Source organism: Perognathus longimembris, chromosome 6 (assembly GCF_023159225.1).
Source record: "Perognathus longimembris pacificus isolate PPM17 chromosome 6, ASM2315922v1, whole genome shotgun sequence".
NCBI classification, from domain to species: domain Eukaryota; kingdom Metazoa; phylum Chordata; class Mammalia; order Rodentia; family Heteromyidae; genus Perognathus; species Perognathus longimembris.
This window is the reverse complement of record NC_063166.1, coordinates 11889866-11912901: the sequence shown is the minus strand read 5'-3', so window position 1 is coordinate 11912901 and position 23036 is coordinate 11889866. Positions and strand designations below refer to the sequence as shown.

General features: G+C 46.0%; 1 protein-coding gene across 3 annotated transcripts; it reads right to left on the bottom strand.

The window, feature by feature from the left end:
- Positions 1-3224: 3224 nt before the first annotated feature.
- Positions 3225-21136, bottom strand: Tcp11 (t-complex 11). 3 transcript variants are annotated; one of them, XM_048347909.1, is made up of 11 exons: positions 21094-21136; positions 20693-20829; positions 18381-18471; positions 15395-15493; positions 11182-11302; positions 7983-8203; positions 7112-7248; positions 6358-6575; positions 6093-6274; positions 5353-5516; positions 3225-4817 (listed from the first exon to the last, which is right to left on the bottom strand). In XM_048347909.1, the coding sequence occupies exons 2-11, from the start codon at positions 20811-20813 to the stop codon at positions 4585-4587; spliced, it is 1587 nt and encodes a 528-aa protein (XP_048203866.1). In that variant the 5' UTR covers positions 20814-20829; positions 21094-21136; the 3' UTR covers positions 3225-4584. The 3 variants fall into 3 exon arrangements, with proteins under 3 accessions (XP_048203866.1, XP_048203865.1, XP_048203867.1); XM_048347908.1 differs by having other exon boundaries at positions 20693-20827; positions 21089-21100; XM_048347910.1 differs by lacking the exons at positions 15395-15493; positions 21094-21136 and having other exon boundaries at positions 20693-20922.
- Positions 21137-23036: the final 1900 nt, after the last annotated feature.

Below are 23036 nucleotides of genomic sequence, written 5' to 3'. Positions count from 1 at the left end.
GGAAAGTTTGAGGAATACTAGTATTCTTCTTCTAACATTATAGACTTCAACCTGGGCGCCAGTGGCTCATGCCTTGTAATGCTGGCTACTCAGGAGGCTGAGACCTGAGGATCACGGTTTGAAGCCAGCCTGGGCAGGAAAGGCCTTGAGGCTGTTATTGCCAATAAACTATTCAGAAAAGGCCAAACGTGGTGTTGTGGGTCAAGTGGCAAAGTAGTAACTAGCCTTGAGCCAAAGAAGCTCAGTGACAGCACCCAGGCCCTGAGTTCAAGCCCCAGGATCAGCCAAAAAGAAGTCTTATAAAATTCAGCTGTGAATCCCTCAGGCCTGGGCTTTTCCTTGTTGGAAGACTATTAACGCATAGTTTATGGGTCTAACTTGATTCAGCTTAGGCAGCTTACATGTCTATAGGAATTTATCCATTTCTACTAGATTTTCCATCTATTTGCATATGTTTTGATTTGCATATATCTTTCAAAAGTAATCCCTCTTAATATATTGGATTTCTTGGGTGTTTGTAATCATGTTTCCTTTTTTTATCACTAGTTTTGTTGATTTGAATCCCCCTTTTTGTCAAATTAGCTAAGGGTTTGTCAAAATTATTTTTCAGAGAATCAGCTTTTTATTTTGTTGAATCTCTATGTAATGTTTTTTAGTCTTTTAATTAATTCCTTTCTGCTCTGATCTTTCTCCATCTAGTAGTTTGGGGTTTGTTTTGTTTTGTTTTTCTAGCTGCAGTAGTTATTTACTTGTATGATTTTTCCTTTTTATGTAGGCCCTTATAGCTATGCACTCAATATTGCTTTTGCTGTATCCCAGAGGCTGTGGTAAGGTGTGTTTTCATTTTCACTAGATTGCAGGAACTTTCTGATTTCTCCTTGTATTTCTTCAGTGTGTTGTGCAGTTTCCATGAATGTTTTCTGTAGTATCTTTTGCTGTTGTGATCAGATAGGACACAGGGAGTTACATCAACTTTTTAAATTTTTTCTCGGGCTTGTGTCCTACGATATACTTTTGAAATATATTTCCATGGGCTGCTGAGGAAAATGCATATTATGGTCGCTGGGTGAAATACTCTATAGATGTCCATTAAATCCATTTGGGCTGTGATACCATTTGTTTTCTTTGCTGATATTTTGTCTGGCTGACCTGTCCTAGTTGGAGTTCTTTATGCCTCTGTCAGATGAGAGAGATTCTGTTTCTTGACGTTGGGGAAGTTTTCTGTTTTACTGAATAGGTTCTCAGTGCCCTTAGTTTTAAATTCTTCTCCATTGTTTATTTCAATTATACTTAGATTTGATCTTTTGGCCAAGTCTGCTAGTTCTTGAATATGGTATGTTTTTTCAATACATTTGACTGTTCTAATTCCTCTGCTTTATCTTCAACTCCTAATACCCTGTTTTCAACTTTTGTTCTATTGCCTGTGCTTTTAACTGTGTTTTGTAATAGGGAATAGAGACAGCCCTCATACTTCCCAGCTCTTTATTGATACCATCTCATGTCCTTAAAATTGTTCATGTTTTCTAACTCATTGATATAGTCTCTCATGTTTTGCATTTTCTTCATTCTTTTGTCTTTTTTCTTCCTTCTCTTATTATTCCAGTTTTTCAAGTATATGCTGTTATTTCATCAGCCATTTCTCTTACCAGTGATTTTGTTTGCCCTTTCTTCTTCCCTCTCCCTAAGTCTTCCTCTATGTTGTTGTTGGGTTTTAAGAGTGGCATGTTGTCTTGTTTGTTCATGAATTTTGTGATCTTTGGCTGTGAATTACAAATCTGGGTTCAGGGTTTGTAAAGGCCATCCAGTGTATAGAGTTCAGTGTGGTGGGGAGTGATGAGAGAGCTTAACCATGGTGGTAGTAGAGGCCAGCACCACATGCTTCCTGGAGTCTTCTGGTAGCTTTTTCTACTTCTGGCTTTTGGGTGATTAATTTGAAATAAGGAGTCTCATGGATTTTTTCCTGATTGGGGTGCTTTAAACCATGATCCTCCAATCTCATCTGCTGGGCTAGATTTACCTCCCCTGGTGTGGGGATGCTAAGCTTACTCCCTTATCAGTGCTCCCCTTTTCACCCCCTCCCCTGGGCGCCCGACCCGCGGGCAGCCAAGGTGGAGCGAAGGGACACGGGCAAGCCTAAAGTGCATGTGGCCGAAAGAGATCCCCTTTTCCTCCCTCCTTACCCACCAAGGAAGCCAGGCACAGACGGATCTCAGAGACGCTTCGGAGAGCAATCCGGTTTAATCGGGAGGGGCTCACAGTAATATAGTAGTGATGACGAGGATTGAGCATGACCTGGTGATAGGCTGGTGAGCTTGTCTGTCCAAGAGCAGCTCCCAAGGACCTCCCTCATGGGCTAACGTCACTTCCCATAGTACCGTCCTCTGGGCAAAGCCCGTGAAAAGGGAGCACATGTGCTTGCTGGCACAAAGTGGGGGATGGTCTCAAAGCTATCCCTTCTGGTCCCGGACCCAGAAGGAGATAGGTGTGGCTCACTTCCACACTGCCCCAGGGCTGGGGGAAGGGCGGCATCTCTTATCACCCTTCCCCCCTTAAGGCCAAGATGAATCCCCAACACTCACCCTCCTGAATAGCTAGAATTACAGGTATGAGCCACCAGCACCCAGCCCCGAAGACTTACCTTTAGAAGGGAGGGAGGGAGCAGGGGAGGGAGAGAGGGTAGATTTTGTTTTGTGTTAAATGACTTTGCCTAGCCAGTCAATTCGTTGCTGACAAGGGTACCAACACTATTCAGTACGAAAAGAGCAGTCTCTCAATCATGCTGGGAAAACATTTCTACATGCAAATGAGTATAAAGTCATGCCCTTTCCTAACACCATATAAATATTAATGTAAAATTGATTTTAATTTAAAAAAAACCACAAGTGAAAGAAACCAGTCATAGAAAGCTACATGTTATATTTCCATTTATATGAAATGTGTGGTATAAGAAAACCTCGAGACAGACTGGTGGAGCCAAGGTGCCGGTGTGGGATTCCTTCTGGTGATGAAAATGTCCTGGACCAAGCACAATGCTGGCACCAGCTGTGAATGAACTAAATATCACTAGTGGCTAACAGGTTATATATGTTTTGCTGCAATTTAGCATAAACAAACTTTTTCAGCTCCCTCGTATCAGTTGGCAGCAATTGGTCCTGTTTTTGCGTAGACATGAATGCCTGTCCTTTTCCATGTGGAAGCACAAGAACAATCAACTCAATTTTGAGTAAGTTTATTACTCCAGATTTTAATTATGAAGCACAAAGCAAGGTTCTGTTACCAGTGTCGTGTCTGCACCACCAGACAGGCATCTTCACAGAGATACATTTGCTTCTAAGACAGTGAAGCTTCCAAATGAGACTTTCAAAAAATTCAAATGACTAATAGCAAATCAGAGGCTCCACATAGCCAAACCTGTTTGTTTAGCATACCACTTACTCTGGGCTTCCCCATCACACTGTCCAGTTACAAGATTTCACTGATCTATGCCCTCTAGTGTGCTGGTCACAGTCTACTGACCTAGCTCTGCCACCTGTCTAGGACCTTCCCTTTAAAAATGGATATTAGAAGAAAAGCCTGGGCCTAAGGAAATCCCTCCTTACATCATTCCTAAATTGTATTAAGACTCAGCAACTTCCATCTCCTAAAGGCAGTGAGGACATTATTTTTCTTTACCTTGCAAAGAGAACCTATGTAAATGAGTCTCTACATTCTCTTGTCCATTACAAAAAAGGACCGGATCTGGATCAGACACTTTCCTAGCATAAGCCATACTGCATTGGGCTGGTCTGTGAGGCAGCCTGAAAGCCTTGGGTTGGAACTGTACAGAGAGGAGTCCAGGCCAGGCCCTTCCCAGCATGACTCCCACTTGCCATCAGTGGCAAGGAACACTCACCAGCACACTGCCTGGCAGCAGCAGGAGCGTAGAGGCTGCTTTCCCTTTGGCATGAACCAGTCTCCTGTCATGAACCACAAGTTGCTCTAAACTTAAAGATTAGAGATCAACACTGAAACCTGTCCTCAACAGAACAGAATGGCTGCTTACCTCTGTCTCCCTCCTGCCTGCTGGCTCCACACTACTTTGGACCAAAGACGACACTCAAGTTCTAACTATTCTTTTATGTAGCATCGGAAACCTCAGGGGATCCAGTCCTGGAAATGAACCTGGTAACCATGACCTCTCCTAAGATAACTGGACAGCAAGCAAAAGGCTTGCGGAGAAGCCCTGCACTCACGTTAGACACCTCTGCCAAGTTCTCAGACCACTCAGAGCAATGCTTTACCCTTGGAAACCCAGCCCTGGCGCCGGGGTGTTGGCTGTCATCGCTGCGTGCGCACGGCCAGAGGGGGCTTGTTGGTTTCTTAGCTGGCTCAGCTGCAGCACACTGAGAGTGGATGTTGCTTGCAGTTCAGAAGTTTATTAGGGAGTAGATTTGTGCCAACTGTTCAGTTCATATGCTTTGTTCCTACAGCCCTGGTGTGCTGGCTGGTAGGGGCAGGTGGGAGGATTACTACTCTGCTGGTCACCAGCAATGTTACCCCAGGAAGATGATGGGCTTTTTCTCCTGGAGCTCTGAGCCAGTGCTGTCAGAGAGACTCCACCTTGGTTTTCACAGCCTGGGATGGGGAGATGAGTTTCTTTATGATGTCAGTGTAGTAGGGACCAAACACCTGCTGATTGTGATGTGTGAGGCTGACAAACTTCTGGCCCAGCTCTGCCAGTTCCGCCTCAATGAGAGAAAGGCCTCCCGGAAGGTCTAACAGAGATCTCTGCACACCAAGAACCAAACAGCATTTGAGAAACAAATGGATCCGCTGATCTGTGAGCAGGAAAAGACAATGAGAAGGGAAAGGGATCACAGATTTCAGGGAGAAACATTGGCCCTAAACTCCACTTGTGCCTGTTCTACATAAACTGAAACTCATCAACATGTACATTCATTCGTGGGTAAAAAAATGGCTTTGTTTGGGAAAGAGGCTATTAATGATAAAACAAAGACTTTTAAAAAGATGAAAAATTGGTGGGCTAGTAAATTTCTGAGAGTTCAGTTTTGTTAAAGCAGCCATCAGATCCTAGGATTTTCATAACAGGAGGCTGAGGTTCGGAGCAAGACGGCTAAGTTCATGGTCTCCATTCCAAAATGGGTATATTCCAACATGGAGGCGCTAACTGCTATGGTTTTCCCTTTCTTGTTAGAGTGAGGGGGTGGGAGGATGTCTTGACTGCACTCAGGAAGCCAGGGTGACTTAACCAGGTTGGGTGGACATTATCGCGCCCCCAGGAGGCATTCACTGTTCAGTAACCGCTTCCTGGGTTGCGATCCCGCCCACGTTCTTAGCACCCACAGCACTCACCAATGACGCTACGGACACAGTTCTCCTTCTTGGCGATGTTCTGGAGCTGTCCTATCAGAGATGTCGTGTTGTCGCTGCTCAGAGCAGCAAGACCCATGGTCTTGAGGCTTTGGTGGATCTCCTGGGACACCTGTTCGCTCACACTCTGCATCGCCTCCTCAGGCCTGGATGAGGAAAGGGAGAGGCAGGCACTTTGTACAGACACTCAGGAAGCACTACACCAAGGTCAGGCCCACCTGAAAGAAGAGTCCCAACCTCTGGCCCACGGCCAGCAGGACCCACTGGGAAGCTATGACATCTTCACTTGCTGCCCACTGTTCTACGTGGTTTCATGTCCTACTTCCTAGAAATGATAAACCATAAGCCATTTCTGGAAAATGGCTTCATTCTGCCCTAGGATTCACTTAGCATTCTTTGGTCCTTTCAGATTTTCCAGTCATTTTTGCTATGTGGCCATTTATGACTACAGACTTGGCCTTCTTTTCTCCTGAGATCCTAGCGACCAAACCTAGTGCCTGACACATGCTAGGCAAGTGCTTGGCCGAGCGACATCCTCAGCTCTGATTCTTCTTACTTTGTAAGTGGCCTGACCATTACTTCAGAGGTAGAATACCCACCCGCCCTCCTCCCTCAGCTAATGGCTCACTGGCAGCAAACTATCCTCCATACCACCTTTAGAAATAAATTTTCTACGTCACAAGGCCTAAGACCAATTTTAAGAAATGATCTCTGCCACTTACTTGGAATTAAATTCCTCCAAGAGGGACTTGGTGATGCGTTTCAGTTTATCCACAAACTGGGGTGAGCCAAACAAGACACTTCCAGAGAAACTACTGGCCACTAGCAGGACCGAGGCCAGGATGGTTAACTGGTGCAACTGAGACTCGAGCTCCTGCAGCCGGGCTCTGTCTGTCAGTAGGGTCTGCGGATCAGGGAAGAGAGGGCTGTGGAGGGAGGCCTGACAAGAGCCCTGAGGGTGTCAGAGGGCCAATCCTCCCTTCCTACCTCGGGGAACTCTTCATTTTCAGGGTCCCAGAGAAGGAGGTTCAAGAAGCCCTGGGACAACACCATGGCGGGGTTGAGAGGCTCTTGGTTGGCGGCTCCCTCGTTGGGAGAGGGGCCGGCCGCACTGGAGGAGTCGGAGGCGTCAGGACAGGCTGGTGGTGGCGCGGTGAGGTCGGCTGCCGCCTGGGTCAACCATTTGGTGGTGTGATTGAGGAGGCCTGAGGGGGGGGGCTGTGTGAGCGAGCCAGCGCCCTCAGTCTCCAGGGGTTCGAGGCCACCCTCAGGACCCACTCCTGCTTAAGACGTGTGTGAGCTTTCCTCCTCCTCCTCACCTCAGGAAGAAACTTGCTATTCTTTTTATACACTTTATTTTTTCACACAGTGAGTTTCTGTTACTGTAAAGGTGATGTGCAGAGGGGTTACAGTTACAGCAGTCAGGTAAAGAGCACATTTCCTTTTGGACAATGGCACCTCTTCCCCCTCTCCCAGTTTTCCCTCTTGTCGCCACCCACAGGCTGTTCAGTTCATTTTTGTTTTGTTTCTTTTTGGTCAGTCATGGGACTGGAACTCAGGGCCTGGGTGCTGTCGCTGAGCTTTGCCACTCAAGACTACCATGTGAGCCACAGCCTCCTGATCTTCAGTTCATTTTTAACATAGCTCTAGTGACACTTTGTTGTTGAAGAGGCTCAGCATGCTCTCAGGAGAGCCCTACGCGGGTCGCACCTTCCCACCTCTGCCCTCACGGAACACATACTAGGCTGCTCGTTGAGGAGCTCCTGGAACACGGCGCGCTCGTACTGGATGGAATGCTCCTGGGGCTGGGGCTGGAGGCTCTGGATAGTGTAGTTCACCATGTCCATTTTCATCAGGCCCAGAACTTGGAATATCCCCCTGACAGGGAAGCGAATATAACAGAAAGGTCTAGTGAGGGGAAAACCCGCACCAGAAGTGATTAAATCAGAAGGGAGGGACTGCCAAACTGACTTTGTTCTAACCCCTGCATTGACAACGCTGACGTGTGGTCCGTGATCCTGATGTGTTTAAGGGGCACAACAGCATCAGCTAAGTCTCATGCGGACCTTGGCTGTCTCTTAAGAAGGTAACCAGAAGAAATACACCGGGACGTCAGCAGTCCTCGCTGGGAGGTCGGACTGGAGGTGATGTCTCTCCTGGCTCTTTAGACCAACTTTTTTCCCCAATTTGTTCTAAAGACAACCAAAATATCCTGTTTGGAACATGCATCTTCAGAAAAGAAACAAAAACACCCTCAATAAGCCAGAGAAGCTCACAGCAGTGTTGTCTGTCCACAGCAGGGAAGACTATAACTATGGTTATAACCTAGTATCTGACTCAGCTTTTCTTTTTTTTTTTTTGCCAGTCCTGGGCCTTGGACTCAGGGCCTGAGCACTGTCCCTGGCTTCTTTTTGCTCAAGGCTAGCACTCTACCACTTGAGCCACAGCGCCACTTCTGGCCTTTCTATATATGTGGTGCTGGGGAATCGAACCCAGGGCTTCACGTATATGAGGCAAGCACTCTTGCCACTAGGCCATATTCCCAGCCCTGACTCAGCTTTTCTCTACCCCAGAGACTGGGTGGGTTTCAGGGGAAGTTATCAGTTTCACACCTCAACAGCCGAACAGGGTCTGTAATGTTCTCAAGTTTTTGCACCGCTTCATCTCGAACTGGTGCACACAACAAAGTCATTACGTTGAGAATGTACTTAGAAAGGTAAGAGATATTCAAGGCTCCACGATCGGCTTCCTGCTGGAGGAAATTCATATCCAAAGCCTCTTCGATCTCAGTTCTTAGGCGGTTTTGGCGTGGTAATAGCAGCGATAACAAGATCTGCCCAGGAAAGACAAAAGGGAGTTATGTTCTGCTTAGAGGTCCGAGTTTGCTCTAGTGGGCAATCCTTTTAGCTAGACATTCCAAAGATCCAGATTTGGTTCCTAAATTTCTTACAGAAGACTTTTCCCTGTGTTGAGGAGCTAATGATAATAAAAGCTTAAGAGGATCAATTACATAAAATAGTAAACTGTTTTCTAGAAAGAATGAGACTTAAAAAGTGATAAAATTCAGGACTGTGAGAAACAAGTATAGGGTACAACGTATTTAAACATGTGGTAGTGATGAACACTCTTCATTTTAAAAACTAGGTATTTTTTCAGATCATTTTCCTTCAGAAGGCAAGGATGAACTAGGCCAAGGAGCTGTAATGAGGCAACCCCAAAATATAGGTTCCTAGCGAACTGGAACTCTATATGTTTCAGTGATGGTTCAGTGAAGGCTTGATTGGACTACCGTGTTGTAATAGCCAAAGATAACAATTATTTACTTTTCCTGTTAAATAAAATGAAAGTTGCTCTATAATATCTACTTCAATTGGGAAGCTATGAAGGACAGTAACCAATTTAGAGCCTCTCTATTCCATATCTACCCTTTAGTGCCTACTTTGGTGGTGGCCGTTGGAATGGAGCTGGTTAGCACAGCGCCTTAGCATCCTTAGTCTGTGGAGAGTGCTCCTTCATAAGAAGGGCTCTGTCCTGGCTCTGGTGTGTGCTGATCAGCAAGTTTCTATATCATGGCAACTTTTCTTTGTTCAAAATACTGTGTGGTTTCTGCCTCTTGACTGCACTGTGACTAACAAATTGGTGTAATTGGTAGGAATACATGAGGTTGGAAGCCAATGGTCACATATTCACTGCATCTGATGAGCAACAGGTAGAATGTACTGTAGATGCTGTAAAGAGATATGCAAACTGGAGGTGAGCAGATGAGTGCCATAGACTCTCAGAGGCCTGTCCCCTAGTGCCTTCTTGGAACATCAGTGGTCTGGAGCATATCAAGGTAACAACCCCACCAAGATCGAAGACAGGCTGTTAGGCTAAACCACCTACCATGATGGACAAACGGCACCATACTTGGTAGGTCTTTTGCATTTTTGAGTTTGCTACTCTACACTCACTGAGAATAAAGCTGCTGATTAGAAGTGAGTACTAGAGCATTTCACAGCACCTTCAAGTGCATCCCAGACCATTCTACCATCCTGGGCTTTGTGATCTAGCAGATCCAACAACATGTGCAGGGTCCATAGTCTTTAAGGCTGCGCAGAGAGTGTCTTCTAAGCACTAATAAAGGAACTGTAACGCAGACATCTCAGATTTGTCACAGGATTTTGGAAAAACAGCTTCTGGTTTCTTGATAGGCTTGGTAGAAAGTACACACCTCATTCAAATGCCTATATGACCTGAGCATCTCGTTAATATACCTAGCAAGTATGGTAAGATTGGATCAGCAGCAATCGATATAAAGGACCTATAAGCAACCAAGCATTCACGGATACTCGTAAAGGATACAGGATAGAACAGAACAGAACAGGAGGGCTGAGAAATAAAACTTGGATGTTGTCAAATGATTTTTCAATAACAAAGCTAAGATGACTTAATGGAGAGAGAAAAAAGGTTTAAGCAGGGCTGGGAAAACTAGAAATCCACATGCAAAAGAACCAAATTGTACCTTTGCCTTAAGTCATAAAATAACTCAAAATGGATCAAAATCCTAAACATAAGAGTGAAAACTATGAAATACTTAGAAGAAAACAAAGATGTAGATGGTCCAAATTTTGAATTTGGCAAGATACGATACTGAAAACACAAACAAGACACTAAAAGAAAATGAGACAAACTGCACTTCATAATTTTTTTTTGCCAATCCTGGAGCTTGAACTCTGGGCATGGATGCTGTCCCTGAGCTTTTTTGCTCAAGGCTACCTATCTACCACTTGGGGTACAGCTCTACTTTCTGGCTTTTTGATGCCAAATTGGAGATAAGAGTCCCATGGACTTTTCCTCCCAGGCTAGCTTTGAACTTCGATCCTCAGATCTTTTGGGTTTGGACTAAGGACAAGGGAAATCTAAAATGAGCAGAGGAAGAAGGGAACTACAGATATTAACAGAGCTATGTGACCAGTTGAAGAAAAACTAGGACTATAAATTGTTTCTTATTATATTTATTATATATTAAACATTAGGCTCTTCCTCTTCTCATTATTTCATACACAAGTTGTTGGAAATTAACTTTACATTTTAACCCATAGGTAAAAGGTTCTTTGGTGGAGCAGTGATTGGAGGGGGGGGAAGTAACTGTGGGCAGTGAGCTCCTCATTTTGGAGAAGGATGAGAACTTAGAAGGCAGATAGCTATATTACTAGGTAGAAATAGAGCTATTTGGCTTTGTGGTTTCTTTCTAATGACTTTTGATAAGGAAATGTAATAATGGGAGTAACATCTCATCACCTTTGATACGTTGTGCTGGTTTACATTGTAGGTCTTGTCCAGACTCAAGGGGTTAAGCTTATACCTGGGTGTAGAGACTGCTGTGGGTCACCAACACTAGAAGCACTGGGAGGGACAAGAGCTCTTGATAGTTCCTGTGTGCTTACTAGTGGACGCCCACAGTCCTGTGGCGAGTTCCTCCATTGCTGCTTCTGCCGTGGGTGGTGATCAGAGGCTCGCAGACAGCCCTTCCCCTAGCCCAGTGTGCTCTCTGGGTGGGTATTTTCCCGGAGTACGGTAGATACCCCTTTCTACTTGCTATTTCAGGTTTCTTTAGAGATTTTTTCCCCCTTCTAATTAGGCAAGTCCTCATTTCTCCAGTTTCCTGCTATAATAATTTTATGTTAAATCTTCCTTGTTCAAATTGTTGTCTGATTTCTGTCTTACTGATTCCTAGACCAGTTCAGTTAGGATTTGCTAGTCACTGCCCTCCAACAGTTGGGAATATGGAGGCACTTTACAACTACAAATGGAAGGTCAGTCACTTACCTCTCTAATTTCTTTCAGAAGTTCAAGAGCACAACTGAAGTCAGGAGGAGTAGCTGATAGCTGCTCTTTAAGATGGTCCCAAAAGTCATTGTGCATTGTCTCCTTGACCTTACTTTCCAGACTGAAAGAGGATTAAATGAGCCAATTATTTTCTCTACCCCCAAACTGTTATGGGGTGCTATTCTCAAACCCCAAACAGTATTTGATATAGAAAAAAAATCATACTGACAAAATTCTAGAAACTGAGCTATAGCAGAATTGAACAAGCTAAGGTTAGACATGGATTTTAAGGTCATCAGCAAAGCCTCTCTGTGGGGCTCCTCGTGGTCCGAGAGGCCTCTCTGTGCAGTGGAAGAACTCGGAGAGAGTCAGGCTGAGTTTCAGCACACACTATTTATCATCTAGACGAATGACCTAGTTGCTGAATGTGGCACTGAACTCAGTAATCTTTCATTTGCTCATACTCCTAAGATCAAGGAAAAGATTTTTCTTCTTTGATAACACATGAATGTCAGAGATATTTCCAAATCAGCCAGTCTAAAACAAATTCACTCCCCTCCCTGCTCACACCTCATCCTACATTCCCAGTCTCAGTGTCATTGTCATCTAGCTAGCTACAGAAGCCAGAAAGTCGGTCTTCTGTTGTTGTTTTCCTTAAAAATACAAAATGTAATTTAGTTTAGAAAGAATCTTTCCAACAAATGGTGTTAGAACAAATACACATCCACACATGAAAAATGAATTTCAACACATACCTAACATCCTTCACAAAGGTTAACTCAAAATAAATCATAGAAATAACAGTGAAACATAAAATCCTAAAACTCAAAAGCAATAACAGGAGAACAATCCAAGAACAATCTTGTGTTTGTAAAGGACTTTTTAAAGACAACACTAAAAGCTCAATCCTTATAAACTATTGTTAGATGCCATTAAAAAAAAACTTCTATTCTGTAACCTTAGACACTGTTAAAAGCAAAAAAAAAAAAAGGGACAAATCTCAGACTGAGAGACAATCTTTACTGAAGGATATACATCCAAAATATGCAAAGAACTCTTAAAAATTCAACAACTAGAATAAAAAACCCAGTTAAAACATGGATCAAAGCCCTTAAAAGGCATCTCAACAAAGAAGATATATAACATCATCAGAATTGCTAATTGAAATAAAGACAATCCCTATACCCTTTTGAAATGGCTCAAACCCAGACACAGGGCACCAAATGCAGAGCGAGAGGAGGCTTGTTCACTGCTGGTGGAAATGCAAGTCTGGAAGGCAGCTTGGCAGCTCCTCACAGAAGTAACCAGAACCTTACAATAGATCAGCAGCCACACCTCAGTGTTTGTCCAGGCAACCTGAAGACCTATGTCTACATGTAATTGCTAAAGCCTGAAAGTCTTCAATATGCCCTCCGATTGGCACATGGATAAACAACGTGGTACATCCACACCATAGAGTAATATTTGGTAGAAAAAAAATTAGCTGTTGAGTCATTAAAAATATGAGAGAGCCCAGGTGCTGGTGGCTCACGCTTGTATTCCCAACTACTCAGGAGGCTGAGTTAGGAGGATCACAGTTCAAAGCCAGCCTGGCAGGAAAGTTTGGGAGACTCATCTCCAATAAACTATTCAGAAAGAGCCAGCAGTAGCACTGTGGCTCAAGTGGTCTAATGCTAGCCGTGAGCACAGAGAGGATCAGGGACAGTGCCCAGGCCCCGAATTCAAGCCCCAGAGGGAATGTTAAGTATATATTATGATATGAAAAGAAGCTAATCTGAAAAAGCTATGGTATGCGCTGCTGAGAGAGGCATGTGGAGCCGGAGCACAAGAGATTTCTGGAACAGTAGAATCACTATGAATTACAGGAGCAGTGGATATGCATCAGTTTTTAAAATTTTACAATATACAATACAAAAAAGTAAACCCTAGTGTCACCTATGAACTTAAGCTAATATTTAATCAGTTTAAACAAAGGTGCCCCAATAAAATAGAGTAAACAACAGGAGGGGGACGCACGGGGGAGGGGGAGACAGGAAAAAGCTTTATGGGGACTCTGCTTTCCAATCATTTGTCTATAAATCTGAAGCTACCCTTAAAAACTATTATAGCCAGGATCTCAGGATCCTGGTTCAAAGCCAGCCCAGATAGGAAAGTCCCCATGAGACTCCTATCTCCAATTAACCACCAGAAAACAGAGTGGAGCTGTGGCTTAAAGTGATAGGGCCCTAGCCTTGCGCAGAATTGCTGAGATAGTGCCTAGGCCCTGAGTTCAAGCCCCACAACTGACAAAAAACAATTCACACATGTGAATTGCCATGGTGAAACTTGTCCAATTAATGTTCATGGAAAAAGTGAGAAAAAAGAATGAAACTTGTTGAAATCGTTTTAAGGAGAGAGATGAGGGAGAAAGATGGAGGGGATGAGTTTGATAGTGTGCATTGTACGCATGCATGGGAATGCCATAATAAAACCTCCCTGTACAACAATATACACTAAAAGAAAATCTTTTTTAAGCTGGGCACCAGTGGCTCATGCTTGCCATTCTAGCTACTCAGGAGGCTGAGATCTGAGGATCACTGTTCATAGCCAGCCTGGGCTGAAAAGTCCCCGTGAGACTCTTATCTCAAATTAACCACTCAAAAACTGGAAGTGAAGCTGTGGCTCAAAGTAGTAGAGCCCTAGCCTTGAGCAAAAAGAGCTCAGAGACAGCGCCCAAGCCCTGTGAGTTCTGTGTGCTTGGATATTAATAGGCTTGTATGCTTTTTCTGGATTTTTTTTTTTTTTTTGGCCAGTCCTGGGGCTTGGACTCAGGGCCTGAGCACTGTCCCTGGCTTCTTTTTGCTCAAGGCTAGCACTCTACCACTTGAGCCACAGCGCCACTTCTGGCCATTTTCTGTATATGTGGTGCTGGGGAATTGAACCCAGGGCCTCATGTATAAGAGGCAAGCACTCTTGCCACTCACTAGGCCATATCCCCAGCCCCTGTATGCTTTTTCTGTTAATCAGTCTTTTGTCCGTTTATTTCATCAGACTCATCAAACCTTCAGAGGGCAAGCTTGAATTGCTCTACAATTTTGGCATAGTGAGTGAGTAGCAAACCTCTGCTCATTTCTTAGCCTGCAGGTGGGATCCTGGTAAGTGACAAAAAAGCCAGCAAAGAAAAGAATGTTTGCCAAAGTCTGCTCTCCCAGGCATTGCCTGACATGCTGTTTAGAAAGCTGGCAGGCAGCACTGTCTGTTTCCCTTTCAAATGGGTGAACAGGAGAGAATGTGCAAGCATTCGTTTTTGTATTGGTCTGTGTAAAATCAATAGTCTATAGTCATAAATGCAAAACGTACGAGACATCGAAGTCAGGACTAGAATTACAATCCTTTAAACCAGATCACTCAGATCTGTAGACTATTGTTTGAATGTCCCTATCTCTAATTGGAGCTCCATTTCCTTAGTAAATTCCTAGTGCTTGTAACAGGCACTTAAAACTGCTTTTGCTACAAAGCACTCACTCCTCACCTGGGCCCACAAGCAGCTCGCTAAAACACAATAAAACCTAGGCATCCATGCCTACATTTTGCATGTCTCTTTTCCTCTGCAGTTACTCAGGACGCCAAGAACAAGACTGACAACGTCTTTATGACAAGGAACACAACCAGTAGAGAACAGTACAGCCTCATGGGACAGGTCACCCCCAAAATGAGGACAATGACCTAAGGTGATGGGGTGCCCTGGAAACTGGATGTCCCCTGCAATAGTGGCAGAGAGAGTAACTTCTCCAGGACTGCTTAATTACACATGCCTCACGCCCTGCCCCGGCTGCCCCTTTATTTACATCTGAAGCTCATGTCAGTACCCCGAAGCAGAGCTGAAATGCTCAAAGATCTCCTTTCCCTAATCCTCACTGCTCTCCATCTCCTACAGGGTGAGTGGCTGGACCTGCTTGGTTGGAACCTCCACAGCCTGGCCTCTGGCCTGAAACTCTGGTCACAAGCTCACCACATCTGTAAAACATCTGCTCTGAATGTGAGTGACTGACTCTTAGCTACTGGGGTACCCACTTGTTAATGATTCTCCTCATTTCTATGAACAGCTGTGGTTTTACAGTTTGCCTTGTCCACCTATGGGGCCTGTTAGGGAAGGGGCCAGCCAAAAGGCTGGGAACCCCAAGAAAATGGCCAGACAGAAATGTGAGTTGCGCCCCACTTGCAGCAAGCATACCGACTGTTGCGTTGTCTAAGCTCTTCTTTCTTTTTGCCTATCTTTACGATTGGTCTGAGTCTTGAAAAGGCTGCATCTTTTGCTTCCTCTTCTGAAGACCTTGGTTAAAGCCATAAAATATTTTGTTAGGTTTTTTTTCCTTTTTGTATTTGGTTTTTCTTTGGGCAGGCACTGGGCCTCACTCTTCCTAGGCTCGCGAGTCATGTTAGTTTTGGTTTTAGGTAAAAATTGGGTATCTTGTGCCACTTGTAGACAAACTTTTGGTTTAGAAGTCTGGCATATATTCAGGGCCTAAGAATTTTCACCCTTCTCTCCTAACCTGCAATGGAATTTACATGTTCTGAAAGAAACTGCTTTATTAAAACATCTCAAACAACTTTAGATCGGATAGAGAAATCTTTTGTTTTCCATGTTAGGTATCTACTACCAGATATAAAAGAGAAAATGAGTACCGTTGGACAGGTGTGCCAGTCCCTTTACCATGTCAGCTTGCACCCCAATACCTGCCCCGGAGACTCCCAGCCACTGTGAGATCCTGAAGGCATTTGCAAGGCCCCTCACCCATTGGGGATTTGGGCCCCAAGATCAGAAGCAGATTCTCTCAGACCTGAAACTGCTCTTTAGCACTGCCTCCCTGATTTCTGGTTCTTTGGGGGCCCCAAGGGTTTGTGCTGTGAGAGGGCATAAATTTCTAAGGGTACGCAGCTCACTGGCAAAAGCTACAATTTCAAAGAATCAGACGGGGGTTCCATGATTGGATATCACTGTAGAGACAAACTGCCTTTCTACTTACTTCATTTCTTTGCACTCAGGTAAGAAAAAGCCTCAGATTTTATATTGGGTCAAATAAAAAGTCACGGTAAATGGCTACTTATGGCAATATATAGGCTAAGAGCTCCAAACCCAACCTAATGGTAGGTATAGTAACTATATGGAGGCTACAGGAGTGACACACAGAGCAAGACGCACGTGGACGGGCTGGTGAAGGAGCGTGTTTGCTCAATGCTGGATTCCCCGCCCATGTCAGGAAGTCACACATGGGCATCAGACAGCGAGCTGCACTGTTTTTTTGTATGTGTTTGTTTTTTCCCAGTCCTGGGGATTGAACTCAGGGCCTGAGCACTGTCCCTGGCTTCTTTTTGCTCAAGGATAGCACTCTGCCACTTGAGCCACAGCGCCACTTCTGGCTGTTTGTGTGTATGTGGTCCTGAGAAATCAAAACCCAGGGCTTCATGCATGCAAGGCGAGCACTCTACCACTAAGCCACCTTCCCAGCTGAGCTGCAATGTTTTAAACACTGTCCAGCATAACCCTGCAATGTTTCCATTGTGGACTTTAACCTCCCCACTGAGAGACCCAGATTCAAGGGGGGAAAAAAGTGATCTTTAAGTTCTAAAGCTCTGTATACTAATCTGGGTGCTGGTGGCTCATTTCTGTAATCCTAGCTACTCAAGGGGCTGAGATCTGAGGATCATGGTTCAAAGCTAGCCCAGGCAGGAAAGTCCATGAGACTCTTACCTCCAATAAAATACTCAGAAAAAGCCAAAAGTGGAGCTATGACTCAAGTGGTAGAGCACTAGCATTGAGCAAAAGAAGCTTAGGGAAAGATCCCAGGCCAAGTTCAAGCCCCAGGACCAGCCAGCAATCAATCAATCAATCAATAAATATCTAACTACTAGACCCTAGAATATACAAATGCTTTGTTGGCCCTACTGGCTAATGCTCTTTACCCTGAAGACAGTAATCTACTTAAGAAATAAGTGAAATATCCGAGTCACCTAAGCTAATGAAATTGGTCACCAATATTCAACTTCCTGGCACTCAGCTATCCAGCTCTTTTCTATAAGCTTCTGGATTGCCTCCTACCTTCACACATGACATTGTAAAATCCTGTAGTGAATTTCTGCTATTTTGTATCCCCTCTAACATTCACTTGAAACCCTTTTCTGTGTTTTACCAGATATGCCTCACACTCTCTCCTGGAGCGCTGGAATTCTTTGTCTTTGCCTTTGAGATGTACATTACTTCTCTAAGTGGCAAATAGAGATTGCGTATTCTAATCTGAAAATCTGTAGTCTGAAATGTAGTTCTAATGTTCTGGAAACTTTGATGTACTGGGCATTGCACTCAAAGCCTTCAGCCCTTTTGGTGTTATTTTGCAAACAGGGTCTTGCTTTATGCCCAGGCCAGCCCAGGTTGCAATCCTACCTGTCACTGGGGATGACAGAGGTGTGCCGCTGCATCAAGCCATTGTGCTTCCCCTGTAGCTGGGACAGAACGTGTGTCCTACCAGGCCCAGGCATTGGTGGAGATGTAGTATCAAAAACTTTTTGCTCAGGCTGGTCTTGAACATTGATGCCCTCATTTTTGCCTCGAGAGCAGCTAGTTTAGAAGCTTGTGCCAAAATGCCCAGACCAAACCAGAGTGATTTTAAGTTCCAAGCTACTTTCTCGAAGTCCGTCAGAGAAGATCTGAGAGCACCAAATTTATTCCAACAACTACTGTTTTTGGTTTATTCACTGGTGAAATAACATTGGCTTTTTGAAACTCTGATCCTAATCATTACAACTTCTCTTCTGTTTAAGCTGTGGAGACTTCTCAAATACAAATGCGATTGAGGTGCAACAGTGGTATATATATCTCATTTTTTTTCTTCTTCCAGTCCTGGGGCTTGAACTCAGGGCCTGAGCACTGTCCCTGCGCTTCTTTTGCTCAAAGCTAGCACTCTACCACGTGAGCCACAGTGCCACTTCTGGTTTTTCTGTTTTATGGAGTACTGAAGAATAGAACCCAAGGCTTCATGTATGCTAGGCAATCACTCTACCACTAAGCCACATTCCTAGCCTGGGAGACATCTTTCTTAGCACATAAAACCATGCATTTGATTGTCAACACCACAAAAAATGTTTCAAGTCTGATGAGAAGCCCTTACTGCTCGGTACTGATGCCAGGAGTAGTAAAATGGAGAGAGTAAAAGAGCCGATACCTGCTGGGAGGTAAAGTCTTCTCCTCTGTGTGGGTGTCATGATTTGTCCCAACCTTGGTGTTAGTCTTGGAAGCTTCAGTTTCTGTCACACCTGTACATGAAGAAATCTAGGGTGAACATGTCTGAATTTCTGCTGTATTCAAAGATCTACTCAACCTAAGTAGGCTCTAAATTTGTATCTGACTCACTTGAACACACTACGTATCCATGTTTTCTCAACTCTAAAGCTCTGTATAATAACTAAGCCTGGGTGCTGGTAGTTCATACTGTAATCCTAGCTACTCAGGAGGCTGAGATCTTAGGATCACAATTCAAAGCCAGCCTGGTCAGGAAAGCACCCGAGACAGACTCTTTATCTCCAATTAACTACCCCAAACAGCCAGAAGTAGAGCTGTGGCTTAAGTGATAGAGCACTAGCCTTCAGCTTTTATAAAAGGTCAGGGACAGTGCCCAAACCCTGAGTTCAAGCCTCAGGACCAGTAGCAAAAAAAAAAAAAAAAAGGTAAAATCACAACTAAAGGTAAAGAGATGACTTATACAAAAGAAGTATTTAAAGGAATTAAGAGTTAATTTTCCTCTGTGCTTTTGACACTATACAATATTAAAGCTAAATTCTTCCTACAAATAACACAAAATAATTTGGTTTCCTAAAGCAGTAGTTCCTACAATGTAGGATTTCACAGGCTAACCAAATTTCCAAAAAGATTTTAAGCAACTGATCACAACTTGCCAACTTCTTATTTGGTCAAACATGAAGCAAATAAGAACCGCAGGTTCCATTCTACCACCACTGATGCCACGTAATAAAATAAATGGGAGGGAAGGTGGAGGAAAATGAGAGGGGGTAACAAGTTTAACAAGAAATGTACTCACTACCGTATGTATGTAACGGAAACCATTCTGTACAATAAAATCAAATTTTAAAATCAAAAGGGGCTGGGAATATGGCCTAGTGGTAAGACTGCTTGCCTCACATATATGAAGCCCTAGGTTCAATTCCTCACACCACATATATAGAAAATGGCCAGAAGTGGCACTGTGGCTCAAGTGGCAGAGTGCTACCCTTGAGCAAAAAAGAAGCCAGGGACAGTGCTCAGGCCCTCAGTTCAAGGCCCAGGACTGGCAAAAAAAATTTTTTGAATGACAGCTTAACCTAGCAGAAGTAAAAGAAAATGTGCCGAAGAAGTCCTTTAAGCTGAAATTAACTGTAGGAAATCAGCTTTAGGAAAGCCCACTGCAATATCTTTTTTTTGTTGTTGTTAGTCATAGGGTTTGAACTCTTCAGAGCCTGGGCGCTGTCCCTGAGCCTCTTTGGGCTCAAGGCTAGCACTCTACCACTTGAGCCACAGTACCACTTCCAGTTTTTGAGTGGTTAATTGGAGATAAGAGTCTTGTGTGGCCTTTTCTGTGAACTGCCATCTTCAGATCTCAGCATTCTGAGTAGCTAGGGCCACTGCCAATACTTTTTTTTTTTTTTTTTTTTTTTGGCCAGTCCTGGGGCTTGAACTCACGGCCTGAGCACTGTCCCTGGCTTCTTTTTGCTCAAGGCTAGCACTCTGCCACTTGAGCCACAGCGCCACTTATGTCCGTTTTCTATATTTGTGGTGCTGGGGAATCGAACCCAGGGCTTCATGTATATGAGGCAAGCACTCTTGCCACTAGGCCATATTCCCAGTCCTCCACTGCCAATTCTTAATGCTGTAAATGAGAAAGGAAAAGAAATCCTCGAAGGGAGATGGAGCTACAGCCGCTTACTGAAAGGACGAACGCAAACAGTCTGCCTTTGCAGTAAAGAAGAAGACTCAAAAAGTAGAGATAAAAGTGTAACGTGTAAGCTTGTTGTCTTTTTAATCCAGATCCCGAGGACAAAGGAATGATGAAGATAAAAAAGTCATTTAACCTGGTCAACCTACTCTGCGATGTATTTCACAAGTTTTCTAAAGGAGTTTGACGGGGCGTGATTTGACCTGTGTACTGATTCACTGACACAGCCTAACAAGCACAGTACACAAGTCAACCAGGTCACACGGATAGCCTGGGGGCGCCACCAAGTTCAAGGACAGGAAGCCCCCCTCGCAGGCAGACCCTCCTTCACCCCACAGCGGGGGCCCGGGGCCCCGGGGCGGCCTGCGCGCCGGGGCTGGCGCGCTTTCCTTAGGCAGCAGCGCCCCCGCGCGGCCGCCGGCGCCACGACGCCAACTCGGGCGCCGGGGCTCGGGCTGCGGCTCGCGGACGCCCCGAGGGGAGGACCTGACCGTCCAGGCCCGGCGCCGGGGCCGAGGAGCGCGGCGTGGGGCCCGGCGGGGACCTACGTGAGGCGGGGTCCTGGGGACCGCTGTCCTCCTTCCGGGGCGGCCCGGGCTTTTTCGGCTCCCGCGAGCCGCTCTCGGCGCCGGCGTTCTTCGGGGGCGCGCTGTCCTTCACGTCCGGCATCTTGCTGGTGATGTCTGAATCGGGGAGAACGGACCCGCTGTTGCCGTCGGGTAAAGCCCTCCGTCCGCCCCTCCCCCAACGTCCCACGGGGGTCCGGGAGCGCGGACGGGGGTTTTTCCTGGGGTGACAGCAGGGCCAGGGCGCCGGTTGGAGCCAGGGCGGTGCGCGTCGGCCACAGTGGGGACCCCGAGGCGGCCTGCGCTCTCCCCCTTCCTCCTCCACAAAGGGCCCCCTGACCCCGAGAGCCGCCTCCGCTCGGCCACGGCCTCCCTCACCTCCGCCGCCGCCGCCGCCGCCGGCCGCCCTCTCCAGCGTCGGTCCGCGGCCGCGAGCGCCCCCCCCCCCGCCCGGACCGTACCATCCGGCAGGCGGCGGGAGGGGGGCCGCGGAGGTGACGGCCGGAACCAGCGCAGCCTCCCAGGGAGCCGGGCGGCGCCCACGCGCTCCTCCCCCCCGCCAGGGGCCCGGTGGTACGGTCCGGAGGTTTGGAAACAAACTACCGGCCGCCGTCTCCAGGGCAACGGAGCTGCACGTGCGAGCCGCCTGCCGCGGGCCGCCCTCGAGGGCTCGAAGCCCGGCAGGCGGGTTTCGGTTACCGCCCTCGCCCGCTCATTGGCTTCTAGAAAGTTCACCCGCAGCCACTCAGGGAGGGAAGGATTCTCTGCAGCCTGTTTGCAGGTAGCTGGAGGAACAGTGGAGCCGGGCCCGGGAAACTGTTAGCTCTGCCTGTCCTCTGCACGCCTGCAAGCCGGGGCCGGGTGGGGGGCTGGCGGGGGCGGGGGGTGGCTTTCCTCCAGCTTACGAGAATGATCAGGCCCCGAGCGGAGGCGGCCCGGGGCCCTGGGTGGTTCCCCCCCCTCCCCCCCCTCCCCCCCCCACTCCCCACCTGAGGCTGGGACCTGATCTGTGGCCTCAGGGCGGCCCCTTCTGCTCCCACTTTGCTCCCTCCCTCCCCCCCCTTTTTTTTCTATTTTTTTTTACTACTGAGCCTTGAACCCAGGCCCTGGTCATGTGCTAGACAAAGGCTTTACTACCAGAGCCACATCTTCTGTGCATTTTTTCTTTCCAGTGCTTGTTTGCTTTAGTTATTATTTTTCTAAGATCTTGTTTTTGCCTCGTGACTCTCCAATCCCTACCTCCCTAATAGCTGGAATTACAGACATGAGCCACTGTGCTTCACCTCTTCCTTGACCTTTCTTGATTCTAACTCTGCTCTGTCACCTCTGGAGCAAGGCCAGGACCAAGAGAGCCTCATAGCTACAAACCCCTTCACCTTACTCCGACTTTAAAAGTTTACTTTTAAACTGGGGACTGGTGGCTTACGCCTGTCATCCTAGCTACTCGGGAGGCTGAGGTCTGAGGATCTCAGTTTAAAGCTAGCCCAGAAAGTCTGTAAGACTCTTATCTCCAATTAACACAAAAAAGCCAGAAATAGAGCTGTTCCAGTACCAACACACACACACACACACACACACACACACACACACACACACACACACTCCAAGTTGACTTTTTAAAAAGCCATAACTCTTGTCTTGTTAGTGTGAACCACTTATTGTGAAGTCAGAAGTTAAAGAGGCTTGAGAACATTTGAAAAGTTCTATACAGCCCAGAGAGACATGAAGGGAATGGCCTAGTGAAGTTCATTTACTGGGGAACATGGTAAACTAGTAGTAAACATACTAAACCTGCTCCTCCCAAACCCTCCCCTTCCCCTGAAATGGGTTCTCCGCTCTGGACTACATTTTATGAAGTGACAGTTTCAACCTAAGTTACTCCAGTTTAGATGTCAACACAGAATAGCTCCAAATCCTGTTTACCCATGGAAACAACCACCATTCATAGGAGCATGTCCCTGAGCTCTTCAGCTAAAGGCTAGCACTCTATCACTTGAGCCACAGCTCCAGTTCCAGCTTTTTGCTAGTTAATTGGAGATTAGAGTCTCACAGACTTTCCTGCCTAGGCTGTCTTCCAACCACAATCCTCAAATCTCAGCTTCCAGAATAGCTAGGATGACAGGTGTGAGCCACTGGCCTGTAGCTTGCGGTATTTATTTTTGAGATGGTCTTGCTGTTTTGCCCTGGCCAGCCTAGCTTGGGATACTTCTGTTTACACTTCTGTCCATAGCTGGGATCACAGGCATGTACATCAGGCCCAGCTACTAGTTGAGATGGGTTTCATGAACTTTTTACCTAGGCTGCCTTTGAACTATGACCTTCCCAA

Coding starts and splice junctions, on each gene's coding strand:
- Tcp11 (XM_048347909.1), bottom strand. CDS start 20,813: ATGCCGGACGTGAAGGACAGCGCGCCCCCGAAGAACGCCGGCGCCGAG. Junction 8,204..11,181: donor TTCTGAAAGAAATTAGAGAG/GTAAGTGACTGA, acceptor TTTCCTGGGCAG/ATCTTGTTATCGCTGCTATT. Junction 6,275..6,357: donor AAAATGAAGAGTTCCCCGAG/GTAGGAAGGGAG, acceptor CCTGATCCGCAG/ACCCTACTGACAGACAGAGC.